The sequence below is a fragment of the Pteropus vampyrus genome, unplaced genomic scaffold, assembly GCF_000151845.1.
Source record: "Pteropus vampyrus isolate Shadow unplaced genomic scaffold, Pvam_2.0 Scaffold74, whole genome shotgun sequence".
Classification (NCBI taxonomy): Eukaryota; Metazoa; Chordata; class Mammalia; order Chiroptera; family Pteropodidae; genus Pteropus; species Pteropus vampyrus.
This window is the reverse complement of record NW_011888855.1, coordinates 1535701-1562385: the sequence shown is the minus strand read 5'-3', so window position 1 is coordinate 1562385 and position 26685 is coordinate 1535701. Positions and strand designations below refer to the sequence as shown.

The window sequence follows — 26685 nt, the reverse complement described above, 5'->3', positions numbered from 1 at the left end:
AAAGTAATCTCCTTACAATGGCCCACTAGACCCTGCATTTTCAGGCCCTGTTACCTCTCCCTCGATTGTGCTACCTGGCCACACCGGGTGCCTGGCTGCTCCTTGAACACACCCTGCCTTGGAGCTTTTGCTGTCTGTCTCCTCTGCCTGGAACACTTCCCCACCCTATATCTGTATGGTCTGCTGTCTGACCCATCCTGAATAAAGCAGCCTCCTCCTTAACACTGGTTGGCGCTCTGCATCCCCCTTGCCCTGCTCGGATTTTCTTCACAGTTCCTGTCGCTGTCTGACATATTACATTGGTTTATTGCTTACGATTTGTCTCTCCTATTAGAATGTCAGCTTCAGAAGGGAGGATTTAGTTGTGTTTACTGATGTACCCTTAGGGTTGAGAACAATGACTGGCAAGTAATAAGCTAGTAGTTCCCAATAAAGATTTGTTAAGTGAAGGACTGAATGATCTTTCTAAGATGTTGGTCCAACCATGCCATTCCATGCAATTTACTTCCGCTGGCTCTTGCTGGGGAAGTAAATTGGCTGTCATCTTTTGGAAGGACATTTATCAATTCCTATCAAAGTTTTCGGTGCACACAGCATTTGGGCCGGCATGCCCACATCTAGGGACAGTCTTGAAGATAGACTGGTGGTGCACAGAAGGTGCATGAGGAGAGGCAAATGGGAGAGACAAATCACAGAGGGTGCATGAGGATGTGGCTGGTAATGAGAAGCAACCCGGGAAGTAGGTTCATGAAATGCAAGATGACCATTTGGGATCCCTCATACCTGTCAGAATGTGTGGGGTGATGAGGAAAGATGCCCAAGATAAGTTTAAAAAAAGAGGCCAGGGGACATCATGGCCAGTGGAATCCCATGTGTATTGCCAAGGGAAAGGACAGACACATATCTATGGATTTGGTGAAGGTGAACTGTGTGCCTGTGGGACTTATGGGGGGACATCCAAGAGCAGGTGCAAGGCAGGTTTGAAGCACAGGAGAGATCTGGCTGGAACTGTTTGGAACTGCTTTTTGGCAGCATAAAAATAAATTGGAAGGTCACGGGCCGATAGAGTCAGCCAGGCATCAGATTTGAGTGGTATGGACTGCGTTCATCTTCATTTTTTGCCTCTTAATGGTGATATGGCACAGATAAGTATTTTTCTCTCAAAAGAAAAACAGCAGACTAAGTGAGGTGATTAAAGACTCCTGATATCCTCCAGGTGAGGGAGCCAAGAGGGAGCGGTGGGGACTGTGGCAAACTGGAGAGCACGGGCCCCTTCTGAAGGGGCAGCTGCACTCAGTTCTACTAGCTAGTTAGGAATTCATTTATTAAGTCAACATTTATTGAACACATAAGCAATGTCGTAAATGCTGTCCTTGGTACTGGGGATACGGCAGTGAAAAAGAAATGCATAGTCCCCACCGCCTTCCAGGTATGGAAAGATTGGGGAGAGGGCAATTAACAAGTAAGCAGATAAATAATGTAATTTCAAATAATAATAGATGCTGTGAAGACAAAGGAGTGGGCGGCTGTTTAATACATGGTCCAGGAAGGCCCCTCTGAGGAGGTAACAGCTGAGGCAGCCATAAAAAAGCCTGAGTAGCCAGAGTGGAGTTGGAAGGCGGAGAGGGAGAAGGCAGGTAGGAGCCCATTGTGCAGGCCACAAGGGCAGAGTGTGGGCTTATCCTGAGGGTGCTGGGAACCTCCTGGAGTATTTTAAGCAGGCAAGTCAAGGTGGCTCCTGCATAGCCAGTCCTAATTTTTTGAGCAAAATCGTCAGTCTGGATTTGTCTATATTTTAAATGTTGGCTAATTAAAAAAATAACACAGGCCAAAGAACTCACTTTTGTGAGCCAGCTCTGGTCCTTGGGGTTGTGGGGAAGGATGTTATAAGCCAGATCGACTGGGCAGATGGACAAGAGAGAGGGCCCAGGTTTGGTGAGGGCTGGGGTCTGCCTGCCACCCCTGCCTCTCAGAACTTTGGTTTCCTCTTCTGGAAAATAGGAATTCAACAGCTGCCTGGCAGGTGAACAGGGAGCTTGGGATGGAGCTGGGAGGAATCATCGCAGGCTGTAGGAGGGGTGTTCTGAGTCCTCATTACCCCCCTTTCACCCCTGGTAGCCCAGCCTTGGGGTCCCCTCACACCAGCCCCTCCAACAAGCTCCCTCCCCCTGGGTACAGCCAGAGCAGCAAGTCAGAACAACTCCCCACTTACCTGCTCTGTGACCTCAGGTAAATCTCTTCTCTTCACTGGGGACACTAAAAACCCACCCTCTAGGGCTGTTGTGAGAATTAATGAAGATGAGGGGTGTGCAGCTTTGCACTTTAGGGCCGGGCTGTGTATGTGGAAGGCCTGTTTTTATCTACTCAACCTGTCAGAGCCCAGCTGTGTTCCCAGGAGGGGGCAGGAGAGGGAGGGCCTGCAGCAGAGGCACAAACTGGCAAACCTGGCCCTCAGACATGCTTGTTTGACCCAGAGTGCTAAAATTTTTTTTAAGGAATTAACTTCTAAAATTTAGAAGATTTCATATGAAAATCAGATCCCCAGCTCATCTTGGAAAACTAAAATTTGGCAATCCGAGCGTGCTTCCCGCATGGCAATAGTCAGCTGGAGCCAGGCAGTGTCTGTCTCTTTGGATGTGGGCGTACTCTCTAATTAGCCGCAATCTCCACCCTTCTCTATGGTGTCCTGGACACTGAGGCTGTCGGTTATCATTTGTCACTAAAATTGTACCACCATTTTTCTTATAGCCAGCCCCAGGTATATGTTATCCACCTGGCCCGTAGCCACCTGAGTTTTGACCTTTGACCTAGATGCCAAGAAAGTGGGAATTGACTTTACATGCATCAAGTCTTTATTGTGTCCACTATGTGCAGAACCCATACACTTTCCAGGTAGGTGTTCTGTTCTTATTTTCTAGAGGAGGAAAATGAAGTTCTGAGAGGCAGGCATGGTCCAGCTGGTAACATTCCCCTTCTGCAAGGTCCCCAGGAATTGGCCAGCTTCTCAGTTCCCAGCTGAGGTTCTCTGATGTGGGATCAGGCCTGGGGTAGGGACGAAGAGACTGGCCAGGGATTAGGAAGATGTGGAGTCAAGCCTGAGCTTGTCATTGACCTGCTCCATGACTTTGGGTGAGTCTTTCAACACGCTGGGCCTCAGTTTCCCAATCTGTGAAATGGGAGAGATGTAGTTGTATCTAGAAGAACTGGCCCAGCCCTGGGTTTAAGACCGGCCAAGATACCATGCCCAGAGGCTCCGCTGCTCACAGTTCTGCCAGGCCCTTCCTGGCTCTTGAGGAAGCCTCAGTATCCTCTGGTTACTTCTCCAAGAGGCAACCTAGGCCCGGTGTGCCACCCCCACCCTCCCTCTAGAACCCAGCTCCATCACTCTCCCACTGTGTGCTCAGCCCTGGGCACAGCACTCTTAGGCTTGCTTTAGCATCTGGACTCCACGACAATCTCACAAGGGGAGTATTATCATCCCATTTCACAGATGAGGACACAGGTCAGAGGAAGAAAAGACTTAACACCAAGGCTACACAGCTGGGGCAGTGGGCTGTGGTTCAAAGCCTGTTGTATCTAAACCCAAAGCCTGGGTTCTCCCTACTCATAACAGCTAAGATCTTGGACACTGATGCTTGACTCTTAACCTCTTTCTGCTCTTTGGGGTCAGGCCAAGGGTCCTCCTGATCTTCTGGACCTAACGGATAACAGTCCCGGGAGTATCCAGGAGAGGAAGCAAGTGTCCCCCATGCACATGCCCACCTGCAGGAACACACGCCCTATGAACAGAGGAGCCGGCACACTTCTGCAGCCCGACTGAGGTAAAGATTTAAATGACCCCCTAAGTGGGCTGGCTCACCTGGTGTGCAGAGGGCATGCAGACTGCCTGTGGATATCTGTGCCAGTGTAGACCAGCCTGTGGAGCAGGACCTGGCTCCTGTATTCTGCTCAAGAAGAGCTTGTTGTGCACATAGGCAACATGTATATGCAGAATGGCTTGTTTGTTTGTGTCCCATGGGAGCCACTTGGACCCTGTGGGTGTGTGCATGTATGGCCACATGGCCTCAGAATCTCACTCATAGGAGAGCTGGCCTGGATGTGTGCACAGGCATTTGCGCCCTGCTCCCCAGCAGAGCAGCCCTTGTAAATGCCCATTCTGGCCCAGACACCTGGCCAGCCTATTCTTCTCCCTCTAGGATTTCTTCTCAAGGTGGAGCCAGGGCTGCCAGGCACCAGCGAACACCTCCTCCCATGGTGATGAGACCTACAAAGGCATGTGTGTGCGCCTGTGTGTGTGTCTGATAATCCTGGTCTGCTGCCCCTCGCCTCCTCATCCCTTCATCTCCTAGTACCCTCAGAGCAGTAAAGCTTCCTGCCTGGGGCTGGAGAGGAGAAGCCTAGCAGAGGATGATAGCCAGACCTTCCAGAAACAGCCCCCAGACCATCCATCCATCTATCCATTCCCAGATGAACCGGAGTGTGTGCACACTTGGGCTGACTGTGGATGGAGGGTGGACAGCAAGCTAAGAAGCAAAGAGTGTGTGATGAAGTGTGGGCACAAGTGTGACAGCCTACTCCAGGGTCTGGGGCTACATGACGGACACCGTGATGAACAGGTGTGAACAGGCACCAGCAGGCCAGAGCAGGGCAGCTGTGAGTGTTATGATCAGGGAGTATTGTCGAGTTGAGCGGGCTGTGATAGGGGATGGCTGGTGTGAGTGCGTAGCTGTGCCTGGGTGTGTACACAAGGCTCCCACTTGGTGTACTGGGTGGGTGCACAGGTGGCGGAGTGTATGAGTCTGATGGAATGACCAAGGGCCATAGAGTATGTGTGCAGACCCATGGCCTCGCACGGTGAGCGTGTGACAGGGTGTGATTGGGCCCCAGAGTGTGTGCCACACTAAGCGTGTGACGGCGAGTGTGCTCAGTGTCTTGTAGACAGCAGAGCCACTCCAGCACAGAGCTTGCTCCTGGGGAGAAATGAATCAACGCGGGCAGACCCCCTCCCCGTGGCGGCGGGAAGCATCCCCTCCCGAACGGCCATGCGGAACAAAGGGGTTGCCCGCAGCTTCCGGGCGCTGGCCAGGGTCGTACACGGATGCGGACTGGCCCTCAGGGCCCCTCTGGGGCTCGGCCTCAACTGCGGGACCCGCCCCCGCCCCGCCCCACCCCGGCGAGAAGCCTGGAAATGGACACTCACCGCCCCGGCCGCGCACGCACACGCACCGGGGCTCACGCTGGACACACGCCTCGCGCGGGGCCGAAGCCCTATGAACCAGGAGGTTCGAGGACCCTGGACAGCGGCTCCAGGGCCAGCGTGAGAGAAGAAGGGGGTCGACGCCGCCTGCCCCGAGGGGCAGCAGGTGCGGGCGCGGCGCTTACCCTGCTGTGCCGCCTCTCCGTCTCCCAGGCGCGCTGCGCTCCGGCTCCTGCGGCTGACGCCCGAGTGGCCTCGGCTGCCTCCGGCCGGGCTGGCGGGCGATCCCGCGGACTCGGCGCCGCTGTCCCCCGCGCCAGCTCCGCGCTCCCACCCCGCGCCCCGCCCCGGGCATGCGCGCTGGTAGACTCGGGCGTCGGAACCGGGAGGGGCGGTGCCAGCGGGGAAGTGGGGCCGAGGGAGGGAAGGACGCCCTCACCATGGTCCCTGGGCTCCTGGGTTCCCCGCCCTCCTGGACCGGGTTCCCGTTTCACGGACGAGGAGACTGAGGGGTGGAGAGGCTGTGCGCCTGTTGAGGGAGAGGCGCACTGTCTCAGATCTCACTCAATCCAGGCCCGCGAACACCCTCTCCTTGTTTCACAGAGAAGGAAATTGGGGTTCAGAGAGGAGAAGCCACTTGTCCGAGGACACTCGGCGCCTGGATGGGTACCCAGCTCGGGGAGTTCTCCGAGCTCCAGCTGCACAGAAAATTCCCGCCTCCTCCTTGGCCGCACTTCCGGCCTTCCCCCCTTCCCCTGTCCCGTCCCCCCCGCACCCCCACCGCGCTCCAAACCTTTGTCTCGCAGCCGCCCACGCCCCCGCGAGTGCAGGGACAAGAGCGATGGGGGTGTGTGTGGGGAGCACCGTTGATTCCCCCACCACCGGCCACCCTAGCTAGGTGCCCGCCTACCCTCTAGTCTGCGCAAGTCCAGTTCTCCTCCTCCTGGGTACCCTCGGGCAAATCATTTCACCTTTTGAGCCTCAGTTTCCCGATCTATAAAATAGGACTAACATTAATTATCTCACAGTGGTCTTGACAAGATGAAGGATGTTCAGGGCTTTCTAGTTGAACCGGGTTGCCAAGGACATGAGGATTTGCTACCCACCCCTCCTCCACATTTCTCAGTGGAGACATTGTCCTCTCTCCTTTAGCTTCCCAGAGGAGAAAAAATAATTCAATAATTGCCGAGAGATGGTAAAGCCCTCTCTCCTGTACTGTGAAACCACCTATTGAAAATCCTAACAGTTAAGGTTAATGTAACGCTTATTAAGGGGTGAGGGGGAAAGTTCTAAGTTTTGTTTACAGGTTTTATCTAATTTCAGTTTCCAATCGCTTAGAAGTAAGTTAATATTAATGTATTCTATCTCCATTTTTCAGATAAGAGCACTGAAATACTGATAGGTCACTGGTCTCTGTTCACACAGTTAATGAGCGGCGGAGCTGTGTAACTTTTGAAACCTCACGCTTAACCCTTACTATTACTCTCACTTACCTGGTGAACCCTAAGTCACCATCATCTTTTGGAAAAATTCTTTTAAAAATCTAGATGGCAAATGAAGAAAATCTATCATATGGGCACCTTCCGCCGGCATTCCAAGGAAGCAGAAAACCTCAGGGTGCCAGACTAATTTTCAGCACCACGGACAACACCCATACTGCTTCCCAACGTTTCAGGCCCTGAAAATTGCTCATTCATTGCCCACAAGAGTATTTAGCTTCACAGTTTACAAACCCTAATCTACATTCATCATTTCATTTTATTCCTCCTACAGCCCTCAAGGTAAACATTATCGGCCCCACGATACAGATGAAGACATGGAGGCTTGGGAAAGTTCACAAGATGTGAAAAGTGATAAGACCAGCCTGTGATCTAAAATGTCCCACTAGGGCAGAGCGAGTGCTGACCTGAGCGGGACCAGGGCATGAGTGAGAAGGCTATGACAGTTGTCCAGGTTAGAGATGATGCTGCCTGAATCATGGCACCATTTGTTGTGATGGAGAGGAGGGGCCAGATTTGATATCTATTTAGGGATAAAGTCAACAGGCCTTGGTCATGGGATGGATGTGGGTGTGAGGGGAGAGAGGATCTTGTTGCCTCTCTGAGGTTCTGCCTCAGGGAACCCAAGTAGATGAAGGACAGATACCAGATGAACCCTGATGAGGAAAGCAGGGGCTTATGGGACAACCATGCTGATGCTTCCGAGTCCAAAACTGAGCTCTGGAGTGGCCAGATCAGGGAACTGGTGATGGAAGTCATGACGGCATGTCAGTACAGGAGGGAAGAGTATACGCCAAATAGGGTGAGACGAAAGGCCCAGGTCCACTGCAAGGAATACCAACCAGCTAGGAAAATGAGGCTGCAAAAAAAAAAAAAAAAAAAAAAGATACAGTGGTCTGACAAACCAGAAGAAACCCAGGAGAGTTTGATGTCTCAGAAGCCATGGGGAGAGAAAGTTCCAGGAGGGCAGGGTCAGCCGCATCAGGAAGACAGGATATAGCCTGAGAGATGTCCTCTGGACTTGAAAAGAAGGTAATGGAAATTTGATAAAAGCACAGTCAGTGGAATGGTGGGGGTGGATGTCAGACTTGGCAGGGGGGTGGAACTGATGAGTAAATGGGAGTAAGGAAGTGAAGAGGGCAAGCAGATGACTCTTTCCACAAGTTTGGGCTTGGAGGGAGAAAGGAAATATGACAGTCTCTACTGGGGGCTAGGAGGTGCTTGAAGGCATTGAAATTCTGATGGGGGCCCATACAGAGGGAAAGGGGAAATGCCAGGAAGGATGAGCATGATGGTTGGGCCCAGATGCTCAGCATGCAAGTATAGGATGGGATCCAGCACCCTGGGTGTAGCTCACAGACTCTAAAATGAAGATCAAGTGAATGTGATTTATTTGGGAGGTGCAGAGACACCAGCAGGGGAGTGGGAAGGTGGTCCAGAAGGGAAAGGCATCCAATAAGAGGTGGATATTAACCCGGCTACCTCAGTGAGTGAGTGAGCTTAATCTTTTAGGAAGTCTTGGGAAATGGGGTAAAGGCACACCTCAGAATTCCCTTGGCCAAGGGGAAGGGAGCTGGTGCATTTATATCTGAGCACCTGGCAGACACGGGCTGCATAGTAATTCCAGGTGCTTCTGGCCCGCAGTGCATATGGGCAAAGTGGGTTCCATAGCCCAAAGGCAGCTCTCTGACAAAGACGTAGGTCCTGGCTATTGGGAGTCCTGCTGGCGGGCACAGAAAGGCAAAGTCATCTGAGGGGATGTGGTCAGAGCTCACCTCTTTCCATCTATGCCCTTTCCACCCAACAATTCTTGTTTCATGGGGACTTGTTGATAAAAACATGTTTAAAAATGAAAAATTTCCAACAACAGAAAAAAACACTTGCTAAGGCAGAGTTGTAGCTCAAAAAGGGCATAGAGATAAGAGGGTAAGTTCAGATTCTGGCCTTGCCAGTTACTAGCTACGTGGCCTTATTTAGGTATTTGAGCCTCAACTTCCTCATATGTAACTCTTAGCTCTCAGAGCTCTGAGGAGGATGTAGGGAGAAAAAACAAAAACAAAAACAAAAACAAAACACTGTTCCCCCCCCCCCCGCCCGCCCACCAAGCACCAGGCATAGTGTAGCATTCATGGCAGACACCAGGGTAATGGCTTGTCCAGCACTGTGCACCCTTTTCTGAGTACAATACCTCCATTTTTTTTGGGGAACCACCTCCCCACTCCAGTGTGAGTAGCAGAGTGGGACTTACCCCATTGCCAGCTTGAGGGGTGGATAGTGACCCAGGCCTGGACAATCACTGTGCAGTGACTAGTTCTGTCGTGAGAACACAGGACAGAAGCCAGGGCAATTGGCTCTCACACTTTCCTGAGCTTTGGGGTTGCTAAATTGGTGGTGTGTCCCCTGGGGCTGCTGGGGGTCATTGGCTTTGTCCCTGTATAGAGCAAGTCTGCCTAGAACCAGGTTTTGTTTTATCTTGGGGTTCTGGCTCATCCTGTGACCAACATCCATGTGAGTGTGTGTGTGCATGCATGCGTATCTTGGTTGGTCTGCCACTGGGAAGCCATACACACTCGTACGCACCAGAAGATAAACAAGTGCCTGCAGCTCTTTGGCTGGCGCCCAGGCCAGGGGTGGAATAAACAATCCCAGTGACTTTCTGAAAAGCAAGCATGTGTGGCAACAGGCACCATGGAGACAAGCAGACTGTACCAGAGCAAAGACAGCAGCCAGCCCCCAATGCCACCCCTGCGCACGCACGCACGCGCGCGCGCGCACACACACACACACACACACACACACACACACGCACGGAAACCCTGCCTCCTCAGTCAGCCAGATAACTGATGTCCATGGGGTCACTTCCCCTACTATGACCTCCTCATATGTACTACTCCCAGTCTCTCACAGTGCTGTTCTGTTATTCATGAGAGCCCCTGGCCTGGGCACATATGAACACAGCCTGCTGCCCACACAGGCTCCTTCCCCCCTTCTTCACATCCTTACCCCCCAGCAGCTGCAGGACCCAGCCCAGTTGGGGGTGGCCCTGGGATTTAGATAGATGACTCAGGCTGAATCATGGCCCAGCTGCTCCTTGGCAGACCTCTCCCTCATTCTGTCCAGAGAGCCTATTTCAAAGGCAGTGGTGGGCCTTGGGGTGGGAGACAGGGAATGAAGCAGTAGGGATGGAGGCACTTGAGAACAGGAGGAGTAGGGCACAAGAGGGCCTCTGCCCTCCTCCACTCCTCAGTGGTCTGCCAATGCTCTCAGGCAGCCCCCATCTGTGCCCCTCCTCCTGCCCGAGAGAGGGGTCCTTCTGCCTGGACAAGGGCCAGGGGCTCCCTTTGTAAGCCCAGGTCCCACCTGTTGGCCCTAATAATGATATTATTAATAATAATAATATTAATTATTCTAATTGATCACACGTTACAGCACTCGACGGTTTTTGCAACACTTTCTCATCAGTACCACATTTAATTCCCTTATTAGTCTTATGGGGTGGAAATTAGCGTTCTTCCGGCCGAGAAAGGCACAGAGAGGTTATGTGAACCATCCGAGGTCACATAGTTGGTGAAGTAACAGAGCCAGGAAGCAAGCTCAGGCTTCCCCATCCAATTTTTGGAAGGTAAGCATTAGGGCCAGGAGTCGAGCTGCAGTTGAGAATGGTAGGGGGAATGTGGGGTGACATGGTGGGGCATTGCAGGAGCATTTGGGGGCCATGGTTGGGGGCATGGCAGAATGTATGGGAGGGAGTGTGGTGGAAGCAGGACTGGTGGCTTGGAGTGTGGCAAGATCATGACAAAATTTTTCTCTTTACCCTTCTGAAATTAATAGATTGTGGGATTAGTTATGCTTTTAAAACGTATTTTTTTGGTGTTTCAGGCCACTATCCCACAGGAAACAAGTCCAAAGCCATGGAATTTCTACTGAGAAGACTTGAGCTATGGGAACTTTGTTTCCTGAAGTGTCAGTTTCCTCATCCAAAAAAAGTGAGTCCAGGCAAGGTAGGCTCTTGAGAGGCGCTGAGGGAAATCACATGCTTTATGCCCTTTAGAAGCTGGAAGGACTTCACAAAGGCTGCTGTTTTTCACATTTTGTTTTATCTCTTAAAAAACACCCGTGGGTGCTGGGCAGAGGGCGGGTGAGGTGGGCTTCTGGGAGCTTGGGAGCAGTGCTGAGAGGAGTGGGTGACAGCTCTTCCTTTCCCCTGCCTGGGCTGGCCTGGCCTTCCCCCACCCTCAGCCCAGAGCCGGTTTCTAGGCAACGGGATGGATGCAGGGATGATTCTAGAGGGGAGAGAGCTATAAATAGAGAAGGGAGAAAACAAAAATAAAGTTCCAGAGAAAGCTGTGGAGCTGTTTTACTAGGGGGTGGGGAAGGGGTGGGGAGCTGGAGGGGTGGAGACGGCCCCCAACCCTTCATCGGGAAGGGGGGGGCAGTTTCTACGTTAGCCAGCTGGCAAAGGTCCGCAGAGCGCTGACATGGGTGGGGAGGGGGTCTTTGTGTGCACAGCTGAGCAGGAAGGGGGTGATGGGGGGAAATCACTTCTGGTTGGAGGACTAAAGAAAGCTCAGAGGAGGGAAATGTTTCAGCAGGCAAAATTGAGGGCAGCTGTGGAGGAAAGACCACAGACGAAGGGAAGGTGTGGGTCAGGCAAGGTGGGGCCGGACCCACATATCTTGGGAGGCCTAGCTGGGCTCACTGGGCTGACCACACACCCTGTGTTCCTGAAGACACAGAGAGGTGGGCTCCATCTTTGCTACAATGCTCTTCTCAGATCTTCCATGCAGGTTTCAGCTCCAACCTCGCCTTTTCAGATGCCTGAGCTGACCGCCCAATTTAATGTTGGTCACTACCTCCTCCTTGTCACATTCTATCACATAGCTATGTTTTATGTCCCCTGTAAAACTCAAAAGTATCTTGATCCATGTATTTGTTGATTCATGGGACATGAGTTCTGTCAGGGCGGCGACCTGCTGAGCTGTTCCCTGTAGCCCCTCACTTCTAAGAACAGAGCGGGTGTGCAACACACAGTTAGATGACTAAATAAAGCCACAAAACACACGTGGGCCACATCTGTGTACACATGTAGATACACCCCCATCACGCTGCCCCCCACATATACACACAATCGCACTTGCAGTTTGCATGGAATTGCACAAGTATCTTTTATCTCCGCTCTGCTGCCCCCATGTTTTTCTACTGTTGGTGATTTTGTTTGTGTCCCCTAAAAGCACATGCCTTTTGGAAAATTGGGCTTCTGGGTCAGGCTTCCAGCTGAATGTGGCCTTGCCACTTCCCAGCATCATTCTCCAAGGCAGGTAATGTTGCTTCTCTGGCCCCCATTCTCTCGTCTGTAAATTGGGTCTAATAACAAGTAATCCTTGAGCACAATTTCAAGTGAAATTAATGGGACAAGTGTCGGATGCTTGGGACATAGTGGGCACTTGGGAAATAGCTCCATTCTTGTCATGAGGGAGGGGCCATGAGTTGTGTGTCCTCACAGGCGCACCATGTCAGGGCTGTCATCCGACACAAGGCTGGCATCTTCCGCTGATGCTTCTGGGCCTGTGCTTGGAATGCATTTAAAGTAACCACGACAGATGAAAACATTGGTTCTGAGCAGAAAACCAGGCTCAGAAAACCAGATGCATGGTTTGGCACTTGGGAAGGAAGAATACCCCCGCCCCAACAAAAGCCAGATGATGAACCTGACTTTGGCATCTAAAACTGGGGATCAGGCGCTGGTAGCTGGAGAGGTAGTGGCAAATTCAAATTCTTTAGGGACCAGGCAGTTTATGAAAATGAGTGAATAGAAAAAGGTACTGTTGCCAACTGTAATCGAATGAAAAAAAAAATTAAACTTTGTGCTAGCAAATGAAACACGTCTACAGGTCAAATTCAACCTGAGGGCCACGTGTTTGCAATCCTTGCGGACTCTAGGTTGTAAATAGTGTCCTAATTCAGCCAAAAGGAATCTGGATATCCTGGAACTGGCACGTTGGGTCAGAGAATCCAAGCCCACCGGTTTGTTCTCCTTATATACACGTCTGCCAGCTGCCTCCGACTTCCGGAAGTAAAGGCTCGCTACACTGCAGGCCAAGATGACCCGAGTGGACCCGTCTCCCTCAGTGCTCAAGGCATTCCCGAGCCTTGCACCATCCACTGCCCGCCATCACTCAGGGAAGGAGGCGGCGCTAACACTTGGGGGTAGACTGAATAGAGCAGGCTCCTTCCAGGATCGGGGCTGGAGTCGGAAAGGATGTCTGACCAGGCAGAGAAGGGGGTGGAGTATTGCGCAGTGAGGTTCGGGGGCTCTGCGGCAAAGCTAAGCGAGGCTTCTTCCTGGACCCAGACCCGGCCTAAGTGGAAGCGAAGTTCGGGGGACTCTGCTGCAAAGAGGGCGAAAGCGCCCAATCGATGAGGGTGGGGCCTAGCACCGATGGGGGTGGGGTCTCGGCGCCGGTACGATGTGGGGAGCTTTTGAACCAATGAGAGCAGTGCCTTCGCCTTGACGGAAGAGGGGCCTTTGCGTAGCTCCGCGGAGTCTCCACCCCTTTTTCCCTACACAGAGATGGTGTTGGGGTCCCTCTAGTGTCGATCTTGGTTGGCTTCCGGATTTCTGCGGACCCTCGCCCACTTCAGCCGAGGCCGCAAACCTTCGGTTGCCTTTCAAAGACGGGTGGAGCACTGCCTCCTTCTGGGGCAGCTTCCTACTTCCCCTGCTCTTGGATGGGTTTTTCTGCGTTGGGCAGGTGTACTCAGGTGTGTGCGCGTGTAAACGTTATGTGAATGGGGAAAGAGGTCTATGCGCGTAACAGCGTCTTTCACTTGCCGCGCTGCTTGTTTCCGAAGATTTTTCTGCGGCGCGCATGCAACTGAGTGTGCACATATCGGCCAGCCTGCGTGCACGCGTGTCTGCACGTGCGCGCCTGCCAGAGTGCGTACACTGGGGCTGGGAGCGCAGGGACCAGCGTACGTGCTTTCATGTTCGCGCGTTCGTGTCCGTCGCGCGCCTGCGCTGGGTGTGAGGCGAGGTGTGAGTCAGTTCACTCTGCGCTGTGGCGGCGCGGGGCTTCCCTCCGCCCTGCACCCCCAATAGGCGCTCTACGGCCCAGCAGGTGGCGCCCGAGGCCGCCTTCCAGCTTCCTAGCCTACGGGGTGTCCCAGCCTGGGGTAACTCCCTCCCTCTTGGTCATGCTGGGAGAGGGTGGGAGATGGAGAAGCTGAGGCCGGAGATGGTCAGTCTCGTATCTGGGCCAAGCGTGCCGGGCCCCAAAGAAGGGAGTGGGCAGGCTGGGACCTGGAAGCCTGTCGGCCACTCCCATTCGGCGTCTAGTCCATTCCTGCCCATGTGGCACCGGCTACAGACAGATTGGCTTTATTCATGGACACGCTGGGGGCGGCTATGCCGTCCGCCTGGAACACGCTCACACGGAGGTTAGGGGACTTTCCATGCCACAATCACGACACACGACGTCCGCTCTTGGACCGGGCCGGCTGGGGGAGGGGACATGGCACAGCCTGGCTCCTGGTTCTAGTTTAAAAAAAGGTTCTTGGGGTCGGCGTGGGAGTGGGGTGGGAGACTCTGGGTCTACCAGGTGGCCCCTTAGAGAACCTCTGTCGGGGGTGAGCGGGAGGGAGCCGTCGTTTTCAGATTTTCGTTTAAAAACATATAGAACATGCTACATCCGCGCACACGGTGGAAGGGATGGGGCGGGGAGGTGGCAACCTAGTTGGGGAGAGGCTCCCAGTCGCGGCTGCAGCCCCAGCCCTGTCCAGGCCCCAGGGTTGGACGCGGGCAGGTGGGACAGACAGATAGACAGACACTAACACAGGTTCCGAGGGGGCGCCTCGGAGTGAAGGAAGATCTCTTGTTTGTGGGGAAGGGGTAGAAGGACAGCCCTGGCTTTGGGGGGTGGGGCAGGGACAGGGAAGGGATTGTGCTGCTGGTGGGGGTCCATCCTGGGCCCTTACGCCTCCGGCTCATACTCCTGATACTCCTCCTGTATCAGAGGGATGGGGGTGGAGTGGAGAAGAGTAACAGAAGAAGGGGTTGGAGACCAAGTGGCCAGGCCCTGGGCCCGAGAGCCCTCCCCCTCTAGGAGGAAGAGTGCATCCCCTTCCCCTTGGCAGGAAGAAACCTGGAAGTTGGGGACAACCTGGCCAGTTCTGGGCAGGGGTACCTGGGGCCCCATGCTATATCCCAGCTGTCCTCCTTCCCTGCTGCCACCTCCTGGGGCCTGGGTTCTAGAAAAGGGGGGCCTGAAGCTCCCTGGCCCAACCCTACCCTTCCAGGGACCTGTCTCTCTCCAGCTGGGGATGGCAGCAATCCTCTGGGATGCCCAAAGCCCCACCCAGCCCTTCCACCCCTCACCTGGGGTGGTTCCTCGTAACTCTCTCCCTCTGGCTCCATCAGGGGCTCTATCAGTGGCTCCTCAGCAGCTTCCTGGGCCACTTCCTCGGGCTGCGGCAGAGAAGGGACAGGGCCTGTGAGGGCAGCTGGGAATGCCCCCCACATTATTACCCTGGGGAGCTCTTGGCTGATTAGGGGAAGGCTAGGCTTTGTTGGCAGTGCCACCAGAGTTTCGAATTAAATTGTTTAATTGGAATGCCTTGGAAATGGAATGCAGACACGAGGAGTGAAATCCCTCCAGATCCTGCTTGAAACTGTGGGTGGAGAGCAGAGCGGGGCTCTCCATACCCCTCTCCCCAGCACCTGGCAGCCTCCTGCACTTCCATCATTTCCACTGAATGGGATGGGGAGATAAGCAGCACATTCAGTCACCCATTTATCCCTACCCCCTTGGGTCAGGCTCCATGCAGGCATCAGGACCCCAGAGATAACCTTGGTAGCTCCTCTGAGCTAGAGGGAGATAGAGGCTCAGGGACAGGGCTGGGCAGGGGCTCTGAGCCATTCCCCTGCCACCTTCCACCCATCCCTCCCCCAGGGCCCTGTGTGGCCTGGTTTCTTCAGCTGTTTCTATTTTAAGATAAGCTGGAAGCAACAGCTCATGGTGTTGCTTGGATGTGTGAGCTAAGACTCCCCTCCCCCTGCATCTGCTGCCCAGATGGGTGCAGACCAGCAAGCACACAAAGTGGGGGGCTACCAGACACATGGCCAGCCACTCGCAGGTGAATACATGTGCACAAACACAGGACAGAGCTGCCTGCACATAAGCACACATAATAACCTGGGGTCCATGTGTGGCTGCACAAGGCCACATGAGCTGGTGCATGCTGAACCCCTAGGGGAACTAGTAGGCCATGGGGCATACCACCTCTCCCACTTCCACACGTACTATTGTCCCTCCCTACTGGGTGGAGATAAGACTGTTGGGACCCTGGAGGGCTGGCACTGAGACTGTCTGCCGTGAGCACCTCTGTACTCTGGTTGCCTCAGCCCCATCCAGGCAGCTTCAGCTCCTTCGTATTACCTGTCTAAGTGGGCCCCCTGGGCACAGGAGTTTACACCTCCTGACGTGGCTCATTCCCCCCAGTGTAGACTTGGGCACATTAAGGCCCAGGAGCTGGGGAAATGTTAGTTTGTTCGAAGTCACCCAGCTACGACCAGAACCCAGAAAAAAAACATAGTGTTAAAAATCCCAGCTGGAGCACATTGTTTGGAAACAACTCAGGTATGTCTAACAAAGAGATGCGTGTTGTGGTGTCATCACACAGGGCACAATATGGAGACCAACCAATAGTGCATGGCACAGTTTCCTGCTGAGCGGAAGAAGCCAGGTACAGAAGAGTATGTGCTTTAGGATAACATTTATATGAAGTTAAAACTCACTAATTTGTGGTGATAGGAGTCAGGAAGCAATTCCCCACAGAGGAGGAGGCAGGGCCAGGCCGAAGGTGAGGAGAGCAAAGCGCCTAGGGTGCAAGTGTTTGGAAGGCACCCACTCTCATGGCCACACAAATGAGACCCCAGACACCTCCCTTGTCTCACCCTAGTCTTGGTCCTGGGAATAGGGGCTGGAAGGGGGTCTAAAGGGGACTTCCGAAGAGCTGATGTTCTGTGTCTTGATTTGGGTATTGGTAACATGGGGGAGTTTCCCAGCCTGGCCACTCACTAGCTGCCCGGCACTTCACCCCTGATCTCAGCAGCCTCAGGTGGGAAATGAGGTGCTGTCTCTACTTTGCAGGAGTATGGGGGGCTTCTATGATTATGTGTGTGAGCAGGCTGGGATAGAGAGATGCTCAGGAACATCTCTCATGCGCAGTGGCACCGAAGACCTATGGTTTAGATTGTAAATCTATGATCTTGAGCTCCCTTGAGAGAGGAGGCTTGAGTTGTCGACAAGTGCTGGTAGGAGGAAAGCGGCCTTAGAAAGATGGTTCTGTGCAAAGGCCCCCCTCAACAAACAGCCTTGAGCCTGACAGCTCAGACCCAGACCTGCCTGTCTGCACCCCAGCCCCCAGCCCCCAGCACAGGCCTGGCCCCATGTTGGCACCAAGTGACTGCAATAACATGAGCTTATCCTCCCAATCACCTTCTCAGGGAGGCAGGCAGGAGTGGGATCTTGGGCAAGGCACTTCACCTCTCAGAGCCTCAGTTCTTTCATCTGTAAAATGGGCTAATTGTGGCGCTTCCTTCATAGGAACATTATGAAGAGTCAGTGAGTTACTCCATGTAACATGTCTAGGGGATCGCCCGCTCTTACAAGAGGGCAGCGAATGGGAGCCATCACTGGAAACATAATGATAAGAAATGGGAAGTCACGTAGGTGGTAAAATGCATAAGCAGGACTTCCAACAGGGGGAGGAACCAATTATGCAAAATGTCTAGAGTGGAGGGTGGGGTGGGGACTCCTCCCATAGCCCGATAGATACATTCATGCAGAATGCACACTGATTTCCTAAACCAGATGCTGAAGGAGCCCCACCCCCACAGAGGGAGAGTCTGCCCGTGTATGTGGACATACATGCAGCACCCACAGGAGGATGTCTGTGCAGACGTATGGGTCCACAGAGTGCACTGTCACGGTGGTACATTTTCATGCACATCTGTGGTCACATATGCCCCTGCACCCCAGAGGGCAGACACGGACCATTCACATGGTCATGAGGCCACTGTCTCTTACTAAGCACTCACTGTATGCAAGCCTGTCTTAACAAGTACTTTTACAGTGGGGTCCCTGCACCTGCAGCATCAGTATCACCTGGGTACTCGTTAGAAATGCAGGTTCCCAGGCCCTACCTCAGACCTACTGAATCGAAAATTTAGGCATGGGGCCGACAGTCTGTATTTTAACTTGGCCAACTTGTGATTCTGATGCATAATTAAGTTTTGAGAACCTCTGATCTATATTATCTCTAATATAGATATAATGTAAGAGTCCTCTTATGTTCATTTCCCATCTTACAGGGAAAGAATCAAGCTCAGAAATGTGATGAGACCTGCCCAGGGTCACAGAGTCAGGAATTAGTAGAGCTGGGATTCAGATCCAGTGCTGTGAGGCTCCAAAGCTCATAGCTCTTACTCCACAGTGTGTCCCAATGGAAGCATCTGTCATTATGCACGTGGGATAGCCACCACCACTCCCCTGGGGACACCAGCCTGTGCAAACATGTGATGCACAATTCACCCCTCCACCGTGGTCCACACCTGCTCATGCCAGCCTCAGGGCCTTTGCATGTGCTGTTCCTATTGCATGAAATCCACTTCCCACTTGGCTTGCCTCATCTCTTGGGTGTCCACTCAAATGTCACCTCCTCAGAGAAGCCCTATCAGCTAAAGTAGCCCCCTCATCCCTGGACTCTATCCCATCACACTGTTGTCTTTTCTTCATAGCACTTACCCTGTCTGAAATCATCTTGCTTATTGTTTGGCTTTTTACTATTTTCTCCCACTACAGTGTCAACTCCATGAACTCAGAAACCTATTCACTGTGGTAACCCCTAGAACAATTCCTCTCTGGCATAAATACTTGTTGAACGAAAAGAAATGAATGAATAATCAGTGACACATGCAGACATGGCCAGAAGTGGTCTAGGTCACACTTGGAAGCAGAATACATGTACATAGCCAGATCTGGGTCAAGGTCACAGAATGTGAGGCAAGGTGGCTTGTGCCCTAGACTGGATGGTGGAGCAGGGATCCTGGTGGCAGGTTTATGGGTGTGCCTGGCACATGTGTGCATGTGCACACATGCATGCGTGTGTGTGGCTTGAGGATTGCTCACCTTCAGGTCAGTGGGGAATTCCTCCTTCTTTACCAGGCCTGTGGCTGCCGCGATGTTCCCAGCCCCAGAGAACACAGCTCCTCCCAGATGTGATGCCTGTTCCTTGGTTTTCTCAGCCACTGGAGCAGCGAGAGGATTGGGGAAGGGGCTGGGGGTCAGAGTGAAGGAGACACAGGTATCCTCCTCCCCCCGTAGTATCCCAGAGCCTGCTTTTCCCGTGGAGCACCCCCAAAGCCTTGAGGGTACCCTTATCCACCATCCATCCCTGCCACCCTCTGGATCCTGGCCAGCTTTCAGACTGGGGGAGGGAAAGAGACTGTGCCAGTGCTGGGCTGGTACCTGAGGCCACTCCTTGTACCACCCCTTCTCGGGTCTTGCTTCCTGCAGGAAGATAAAGGGGCACATTTAAGGGTTCTGAACTGAGGAAACAGACTCCGGCAAGCGCGGTGGTTATAGAGTGGGCAGAGGAACCCAGATGGCAGTGGGCATCCTGGCCCCATCACTGCCTCCCCGGGCTTCTCAGGATCCCACAAGTCCCCCCTCATCGCTGCATTGAGCCCCACTTCCTCAGGACTTCTAGTTCTCCCCTCTGTCCGTCCCCCTACTTCCTCGATATGATACCACAGCCCCAGGTGGCTGTCACTTGAGTGCCAGCACTGTGCAAAGCACTCTACTTGCAGTGGGTCATTTAATTCTCTGCTCAGGGTGGGAGCATGTGGGGTGGGAATGGGGCAAATGGGTCATGTATTTGGAAAGGTGCCTCGGGTGTCTGACTGCTTACATCCCGCCTATGGGCACCTCCATTCACCACCCCCACGCCATTTCTTCTAAAGATTCTTCTAACAAGGGTGCAAATCCATTCTTCTGGCTGGAGTAGGGAGAGTCTCGGTGCTTGATGGGCCTAAGGGTGATGTACAGGTTATAGCTGACACCCACAGCACTGACTGGGCCTTCCCGAGAGGGCAGCAACTTGGTTACAGCAAAATGTGGGGCTGCTGGGAAAGGCGAAGGGGCCTGATTTGAGGTGGGTGGAGGAGACTTCAGGGGAGCGGGGGTCTCCTATCTCCTGAGGATTTGGAAACTCAGACAACACCTGAGAGACCCAGAAATGGGTGTGTGGGTAGGCTGAGGCCTGTGGGAGGGGAAGAGGCCGCTGTGGGAAGACAGGGTTCTCACACCTAAGGCCAGCCAGACCCGGGGCGAGGCGGCTGTGCATGCACCCATTTGTTCCTCCCACAAACATTTGTTGGCACCTGCTCTGTGCCAGGCTCCAGGCCAATCGCTCACTGTCAGATGGGGGTAAGAGAAGAGCAAATTCGGTGCCCAGGATCTCAAGCAGTGTGGGAGAGGACCTCCAGCCTCAAACAGTGGGGTATATGATAAGGGAGGGGGCATTGCCTGGGCCTCGACAAATGGGGAGCAGATAGATATGCAGAAAGGAGACTGCGGAGGGTACAGCAAGCACAGAAAACCATCCACGCAGGCAGGGCACAGAGAAGTGTGCATTCAGGCCTGCACGAAGCACCTCAATGCCATCTGTGTGCCTGCAGTGATGGGAATGGTGAGAAACAAAGCTGGAAACACTGAGCGAGGCAGGACCATGCCGGGTTACAGGGAGCTGAGGCTTAACCGTGTAGGGACTGGGCTGCCGGGGGCTCTTGGGCAGGGGGATGAGGCAGAGGGAGGCCAGAGTCGGTCGGCATGTGTGGGCTCAAGCCTTGTCTCTGTCTCTATCACCTTTGTTCCAGCTCCAACCACTTTTGTCTGGTGGCTACACGATTTCCTAGGCGGTCTCTGCGATTTGCTCTATCCCAATGCCTGAGGGACCTTTTTAAACTGAAATCTGATCATGTTGGTGCCTAGCTTACAGTCTCTCATGGTAATTATAACAGTGCTTTACCCGGGCCTACAAGGGCCCCTCATCAATGGGCTCTTGCCCACCTATCCCTGCTTCCTGTCCTTTGCTCTCCAGCCTCCACCCTGGCTCCTTATTCTCAGGGCTCAGCCCAAATGCCACCTTCTTTGACTACCCTACCAAAGTGGCCCCCACCCCAGCTACTTGATGTCAAATCCCATTTTTGGAATGCTCTGTGTCACATCAGGAGAGAGGGCAACTTTGTCTCTTGTCCACTGTTATATCCCCAGGAGCCACACAATGGCTGGCACATAGTAGGTGGTCAATAAATACCTTTCAAATGACCGTAAACCCAAATCTGCCCTGGACAAAGTTAATCAGCCCTCTTCAGCCTGCATAGAGGACAAGAAAGGCCTGAATCATGGAGAGGATTCAGTAAATGTCAGTTTCTGGGCCTTCCCTTTATGCAAATGAGGGAAGGCTCCCTCTCCTTTCAGACTTAGGGTGAGAGATTTAACCACTTGGCCTTTGTCCTGATGCCAGCTGGCAGCTGCAAGGAGGGGGGACCCAGAGGAACGATGGCAGTGGTGGACCTACAGGCGCTGGGAGGCAGGGAGACATGGAGAGGGACTGTGAGGTGGAAGTAGCTGGAGAGGAGGGCTGGGAGGAAGCCCCAAAAATACAGGAGGGAGGGCAGGCAAGGGGAGGGGTGGGGCCTTGGAGTCCGGAAAGCTTGGCTCAAACTCCAGCTTCAGATTTCATCAGCTGTGTGACCTTCAGCAAGACAGTCAAACCTCTGGGAAGTTTCCCTGGTCTGTGGAATGGGCAGGGAGCATTAAATGAGGTGATGGATGTTATGACACTTTACACAGCACTTGGCAGAGAGTAAGGGCTCAACACCAGCTAACTATTACTAATGAGAAGAAGAAAAGGAAGCCTGTCTGCTTCACTCCCTCCCTCTGTCCCTGGCCTTCCCCTGAACCCCACCCTCACCAACCCTCCCTCCTCATTCCCCCTCCTGTGGCTGTGTCCCCAGTGACCCCAGCTGACCCACCTTATCTGCTGACTCATATTCTCCCGCCCGGACCCCGCACTCCCTCCCTCTAAGGACCCCAGACCAAATTCCCCGGGGACACCCAAACCCCGCAGCCCCGCCCCTCGCCCACCGACGTAGAGGACGCCCTCCTTGGTCTTCTCCGCGGCCTCGGTGACCCCCTGCTTGGTTTTCTCAGCAGCGGCCACGACACCCTCCTTGGCCATGGACAGGCCCTTCATGAACACGTCCATCCTGGAGGCCTGGGGAGGGCGAACATACGGGCGCGGTGCGCTGGCCCTGCACCCTCACCCCAGTTCTTCCCGAGGGACGCGCGGGGCCCCTTCCCCTTTCTCCTGAGACCACAGCACCCTGTGGGCCCGGAGCCCCCTCCCGCCTTTCTCTGTCCCCAGCGCGAGGCCACAGGGCCGCGGCGAGTCCTAGCGTCCTTGAAACCCGAAGACACGGGAGGGGCCAACGCCTCGGTTTTCCGGGGCCCCGCCACCTACAGCCCTGCGGAACAGGAGTGCGGGACTCGGCACGAAGCCCCGGAACCTGCCTGTACGCACACGACAGTGTCACACGGCCAAGCACACAAACACACTCCATGGACACGCTCATGTGAACATACAGGACACGCAGACGTTCAAACGCGCACTGACACTGACAAACACGGGTACACGGGCGCGGACGCACGTCCACACACGGCCACCCAGGCAGTTGCAGACAGAGCAGCAGACACACATTCCCCGGGGCGCACACTGACACGCACCCACAGGCGCCCTCTCTACGTTCTCCAGCCTCTTCCTCAACCCCTTCCGCATCCCACGCAGCCCCCTCTCCAAACTCAGACCCTTTCCAAACCCACCTGGTCCCCTCTCCATCCCAGCCCTTCCCTTTCTTGGCTCCCGGAGCGCGGCCACCTCACCTGGATGCGGGGCCCGAGCTGGGGATGGAGCGGCGGCTGAGGTGGGCGGGCGCAAGGGCTCAGCTAGGCTGGTCTGGGGTGGGCTTGGAGCTGGTTGGGGATCCGGCCGTGGCCAGGCGCTCAGGTCAGTCTGCAGCAGGCGGGGCGCGGGCCCTGAGCCGGGCGCAGCAGTGCCCGGGCCTTGGGTGCGTCGCCGGCCGCCGCTCCTGCCTTGAGCCCTGCTCGCTCGCGCACTCCGGCTCTGGCTCCCGCTCCCGCTCCCGCGCTGCGGCAGCTCTGAGCTCAGCGCTCCCCACTGGCGGCTGCACCGCCCCCTCGGCCTGACTGACAAGGGGGCGGGGAGGGTGACATCTCCGCAGAGTCTCCTAGCCTCCCGGGCCCGGCAAGAGACGCGCAGCTGGGAACCCCGGAGCGTCAGACTCAGGTCCTGCCCCCAAGAGACCATTCTGGTGGGAGAGACAATGCGGCGTGCTAAGAATGGAGAAGAAATAGTGCAAAGGGCTTTGTAGTTCAGATGGGTTCGAATCTCAGCTGTTCTTTGTTTGTTTGTTTGTTTTGTAATTAACTGGGACTTTGAGCTACTCAGCTCGCCTTTCTGAATGTGTTTCCTTTTCTGTAAAATACAGATGATTCATTCAACGAACGTTTATTGAGCGCTTAGACAGATGCCAGGTGGATTGGAGGCTGGAGACAATGGAAAAGAAAAACAGGGTCCCTGCTCTTGGGGAGCTTACAATGGTGTGTGTTGTGTGTCGCAGGGATGGGAAACAGAAAATAAAACTGGCAACACTTAAACCAGAGCTATTTCGGCTTGTGAGAAGTGTAAAGAAGATAATAGATTGGTGATGTAACAGAAAGACTAGAGGAGGGGCACCTGAGACAGAGTAGTCAGGGAAGGCCTCTGTGAGGATGTGAATGGAAGCAAAGACCCCAGAGAGGCACCAAGGCCAAGATGAGTGAAGGCAAGACCCACAGAGAGGAAACTGCTAGTGCAAAGGCCCTGTGGCAGGACTGTGCTTCAGAACAGATAAAAGGCAGTACAGCTGGAGAGCCAGGAAGGAAGGAGAAGGATGCTGACAAGACAACTTTTTGAATGGTTAGGGCGAAGATTGCCAAAAATTGTCTTAGAATGCCAGGAACCCATAGGCCCTCAGTCAGTGCTATGACAGAATTATGCCCAAGAAGCTGGGATCCCAGAGGAAGGGGATTCTGACAGCTTAGAGGGGGTTAGGGATGGCTGTACAGAGGAGGTGACATCTAAGATGGGCCTCGTGGAACAGGCAAGATTTTATCTGGCAGATAAAAGAGGGAGTTTTGGTCTGTGGGTACAGCATGGGCAGAGGCACTATGGCTGGAAAGGCAGGGTGTATAAGTGACAGGTGATGAGGTGAGGGGCAGCCAGCAGCCAGAGTGCAGGGCATGGAAAAAAAATGTTCACAGGCCGCTAGTAGAGCTGCAAATTGGGCATGCTTTTTGGAAGGTAATTTGGCAATGTTTACCTAAGACACAAATGCACGCTCCTTTTGAGCCAACAGTTCCCCTTCCAGGAATTTATCTCTTGGATCTATACTTGTACAAGCGCACAAAGACATTCGTACAAGGATATTCACTGTAGCCTGGTTTCTTGTAGCAAAAAAATGAAAAAACCTAAATGTCCATCTGTAGAGAACTGGCTAGTTAATTGTGGTACATTCACTTGGTCAAATGCTATGTTGCCATTAGAAAGCACATGCTATATATATTATAGACACCTTGTATACAAATATATACAGACTTACTTATATCTGGATATTCAAAGAACAGATCTGCAAGGACTGCCAAAAAATCCACCAACAGTGGTTGTCCCTGGCAAACGGGGCAGAGAGGACTTAGGGAGAGAAGCTTTGACTTTCATTGCCTTCCTTCTTATGCTATGTGATTATTTTACCTTGAATAGAATTTTACTTGTATGATTTTAAAAGCTAGCATGGGGGACATCTGTCATTATCGTTGGCCTCTCGGCATCAGAATTGCCCCTTCCTAGGTTTGGGGGATCCCCCACCTTATGAGGCAGAGCCCACCTCCCTCTCTAGATACTTGCAATGCTTTCCCAGGCTTCCTTGCAGCTAGGACCTGTGAGGTCAGCCCCAGACACCCCAGCCTCAGATTCAGAACCTGAAGCTAGTGCCAGAGCAGCAGGGAAGGAGGAAGTCTGCTCTGGTAAGGACAGGTGGCATTGTCAGGGGCAGCTCTTGCCAGGGGTCATTGGGGCATCAGTTACACTGCTTCTGGGAATACCCAGCGTGACAGGGCAAGCTGCACTGTCCATGTTCATAGCGTCAGAGGAGTCTTTCTAGGCCTGCTTGGCACTGTGATTTGGGATATCATTCCAGGCTTGGAGAATTCCCTGGCATTCCGAGAGAGTTTTGAGCTGCTCTGTATTGGTTAATAAATGTATCTGCTTAAATTAGCTACAAATGATTTCTGCAACTCGGGACTGAGAACCCCCGAATGTCAGAGTAGGTGACGAGAAAGGACTGAGGAGGAAAGAAGAGAGGAGGAAGAGAGAAAGACCGGATGAAGGGTATCTGTGCTTCCTATGTCATTGCAGGACTTTTAAGTGCAAGAGAGACCTATACAAGATTTGCATTTTAAGGGGCCAGGTGGAGGTGGGTTGGAAGGGGCCATGGCTAGAAGCAGCAAGATCAGTGAGGAGGCTGAAGCAGAATCCATGGGAGAGAACGTCAGAGCCTGAACTAGGGAAGCCGCGATGAGGCTGGAACAGGACCAAGGAAGATTTGGGTATTATTTGGAAGGTAACTTATCAGGTGCAAGAGAAGAGGGAGAAGGATGAGTCTAGGATGATTCCCAGGTTCCTGGCTTGAATATTGGGGTGAATGCTGCTGCAGCAAAGTGCAATAGGCATTGAGGGGCTGGAACAGTGTGTGTGCGTATGGTGATGGTGAGCTTGTTTGGGGCATGATGAATGTGCGGTGCCTAGTAGACAGGCTGGAGGAGGTGTCCAGTAGATGGTAGGATATCTGAGTCCAGAGCTCAGGCAGTCACTCCAGGCTGGCTTCAGGTATAGATTTGGGCCATGGTATACCAGGAAATCTTTAAAGCGTGGCTCTCCAAGTGGAGAAACACCTTGATCTGTAGTTTGCTGATACCTGTAGTGTAAATTCTCCCTCCATGGTTGCTTTCAAGCTGTCAATGTGATGTCACTGAGAATTGGAAAGAGACATGCTGTATTTTCACCATACAGAAGATATAGATTAAAAAAAAAAAAAAACCTTAAGAGTAGAGATACTGGTCAAATAATTAGAAAGCGATATTTTGAGTGTTTATTATATTTGTTTTTAACATAAATGATATCATAAGTTTATAATGGCTTTTACAAGTGGTTCATAAAATTCCTGAAACTTTAATGATTGTTCTCAGGAGCTGGTCCATACCAGCCCAATACCCTACTGGATCTGGAGTCGTTCACACAGAGGTGGCAGCTGGAGCCATGGGGATGATGTGATCGCCCAGGGGAACATGGAGAGTGAAAACAAGAGAAGACCTGGAACAGAATTCCAAGGCACTGCAACCTTCACAGGCAGAGAAGCCTGGGGAAAAGACTGAGAGGGAGCAGCTCCGAGAGGAGAAGAAGCTGAAGAGAGCAGTAGCAGGGCAACCAAGGGCATTAGAGGACAACAGGATAAATACTAGAGAAGCCAAAGCCATGAGGAGTGAAGTCCTCAGATTGGCAGCAAGTGGGCTGTTGGATTGTTTAACAGCTGTATGCGGGGAGGGAGAGCTCTGGGAGCCCAGGAGAGAAGGAGCATCCAGGGAAAGTGGCCAGGACAAAGTGACATTCAAGCTGGGTTTTGAAAGATGAGAAAGGTCTTACAAGTGGTGGTAAGCATTCCTGGCAGAGGATCTGGCAGGTGAAAAAGCCTAGAGTGTAGAGGGAACAGAAAACAGGTTAAATTCCAAATTAGGCAGAAAGTTCATTTGGTTG

At 53.2% G+C, this 26685-nt stretch overlaps 1 protein-coding gene across 1 annotated transcript; it reads right to left on the bottom strand.

The window, feature by feature from the left end:
• Nucleotides 1-14058: 14058 nt before the first annotated feature.
• Nucleotides 14059-22950, bottom strand: SNCB (synuclein beta). Its single transcript, XM_011362232.2, has 6 exons — nucleotides 22701-22950; nucleotides 21906-22035; nucleotides 19224-19265; nucleotides 18885-19003; nucleotides 15071-15160; nucleotides 14059-14699 (listed from the first exon to the last, which is right to left on the bottom strand). Exons 2-6 carry the CDS (start codon nucleotides 22024-22026, stop codon nucleotides 14667-14669), a joined length of 405 nt encoding a protein of 134 aa, XP_011360534.1. The 5' UTR covers nucleotides 22027-22035; nucleotides 22701-22950; the 3' UTR covers nucleotides 14059-14666.
• Between the last annotated feature and the right edge of the window lie 3735 nt (nucleotides 22951-26685).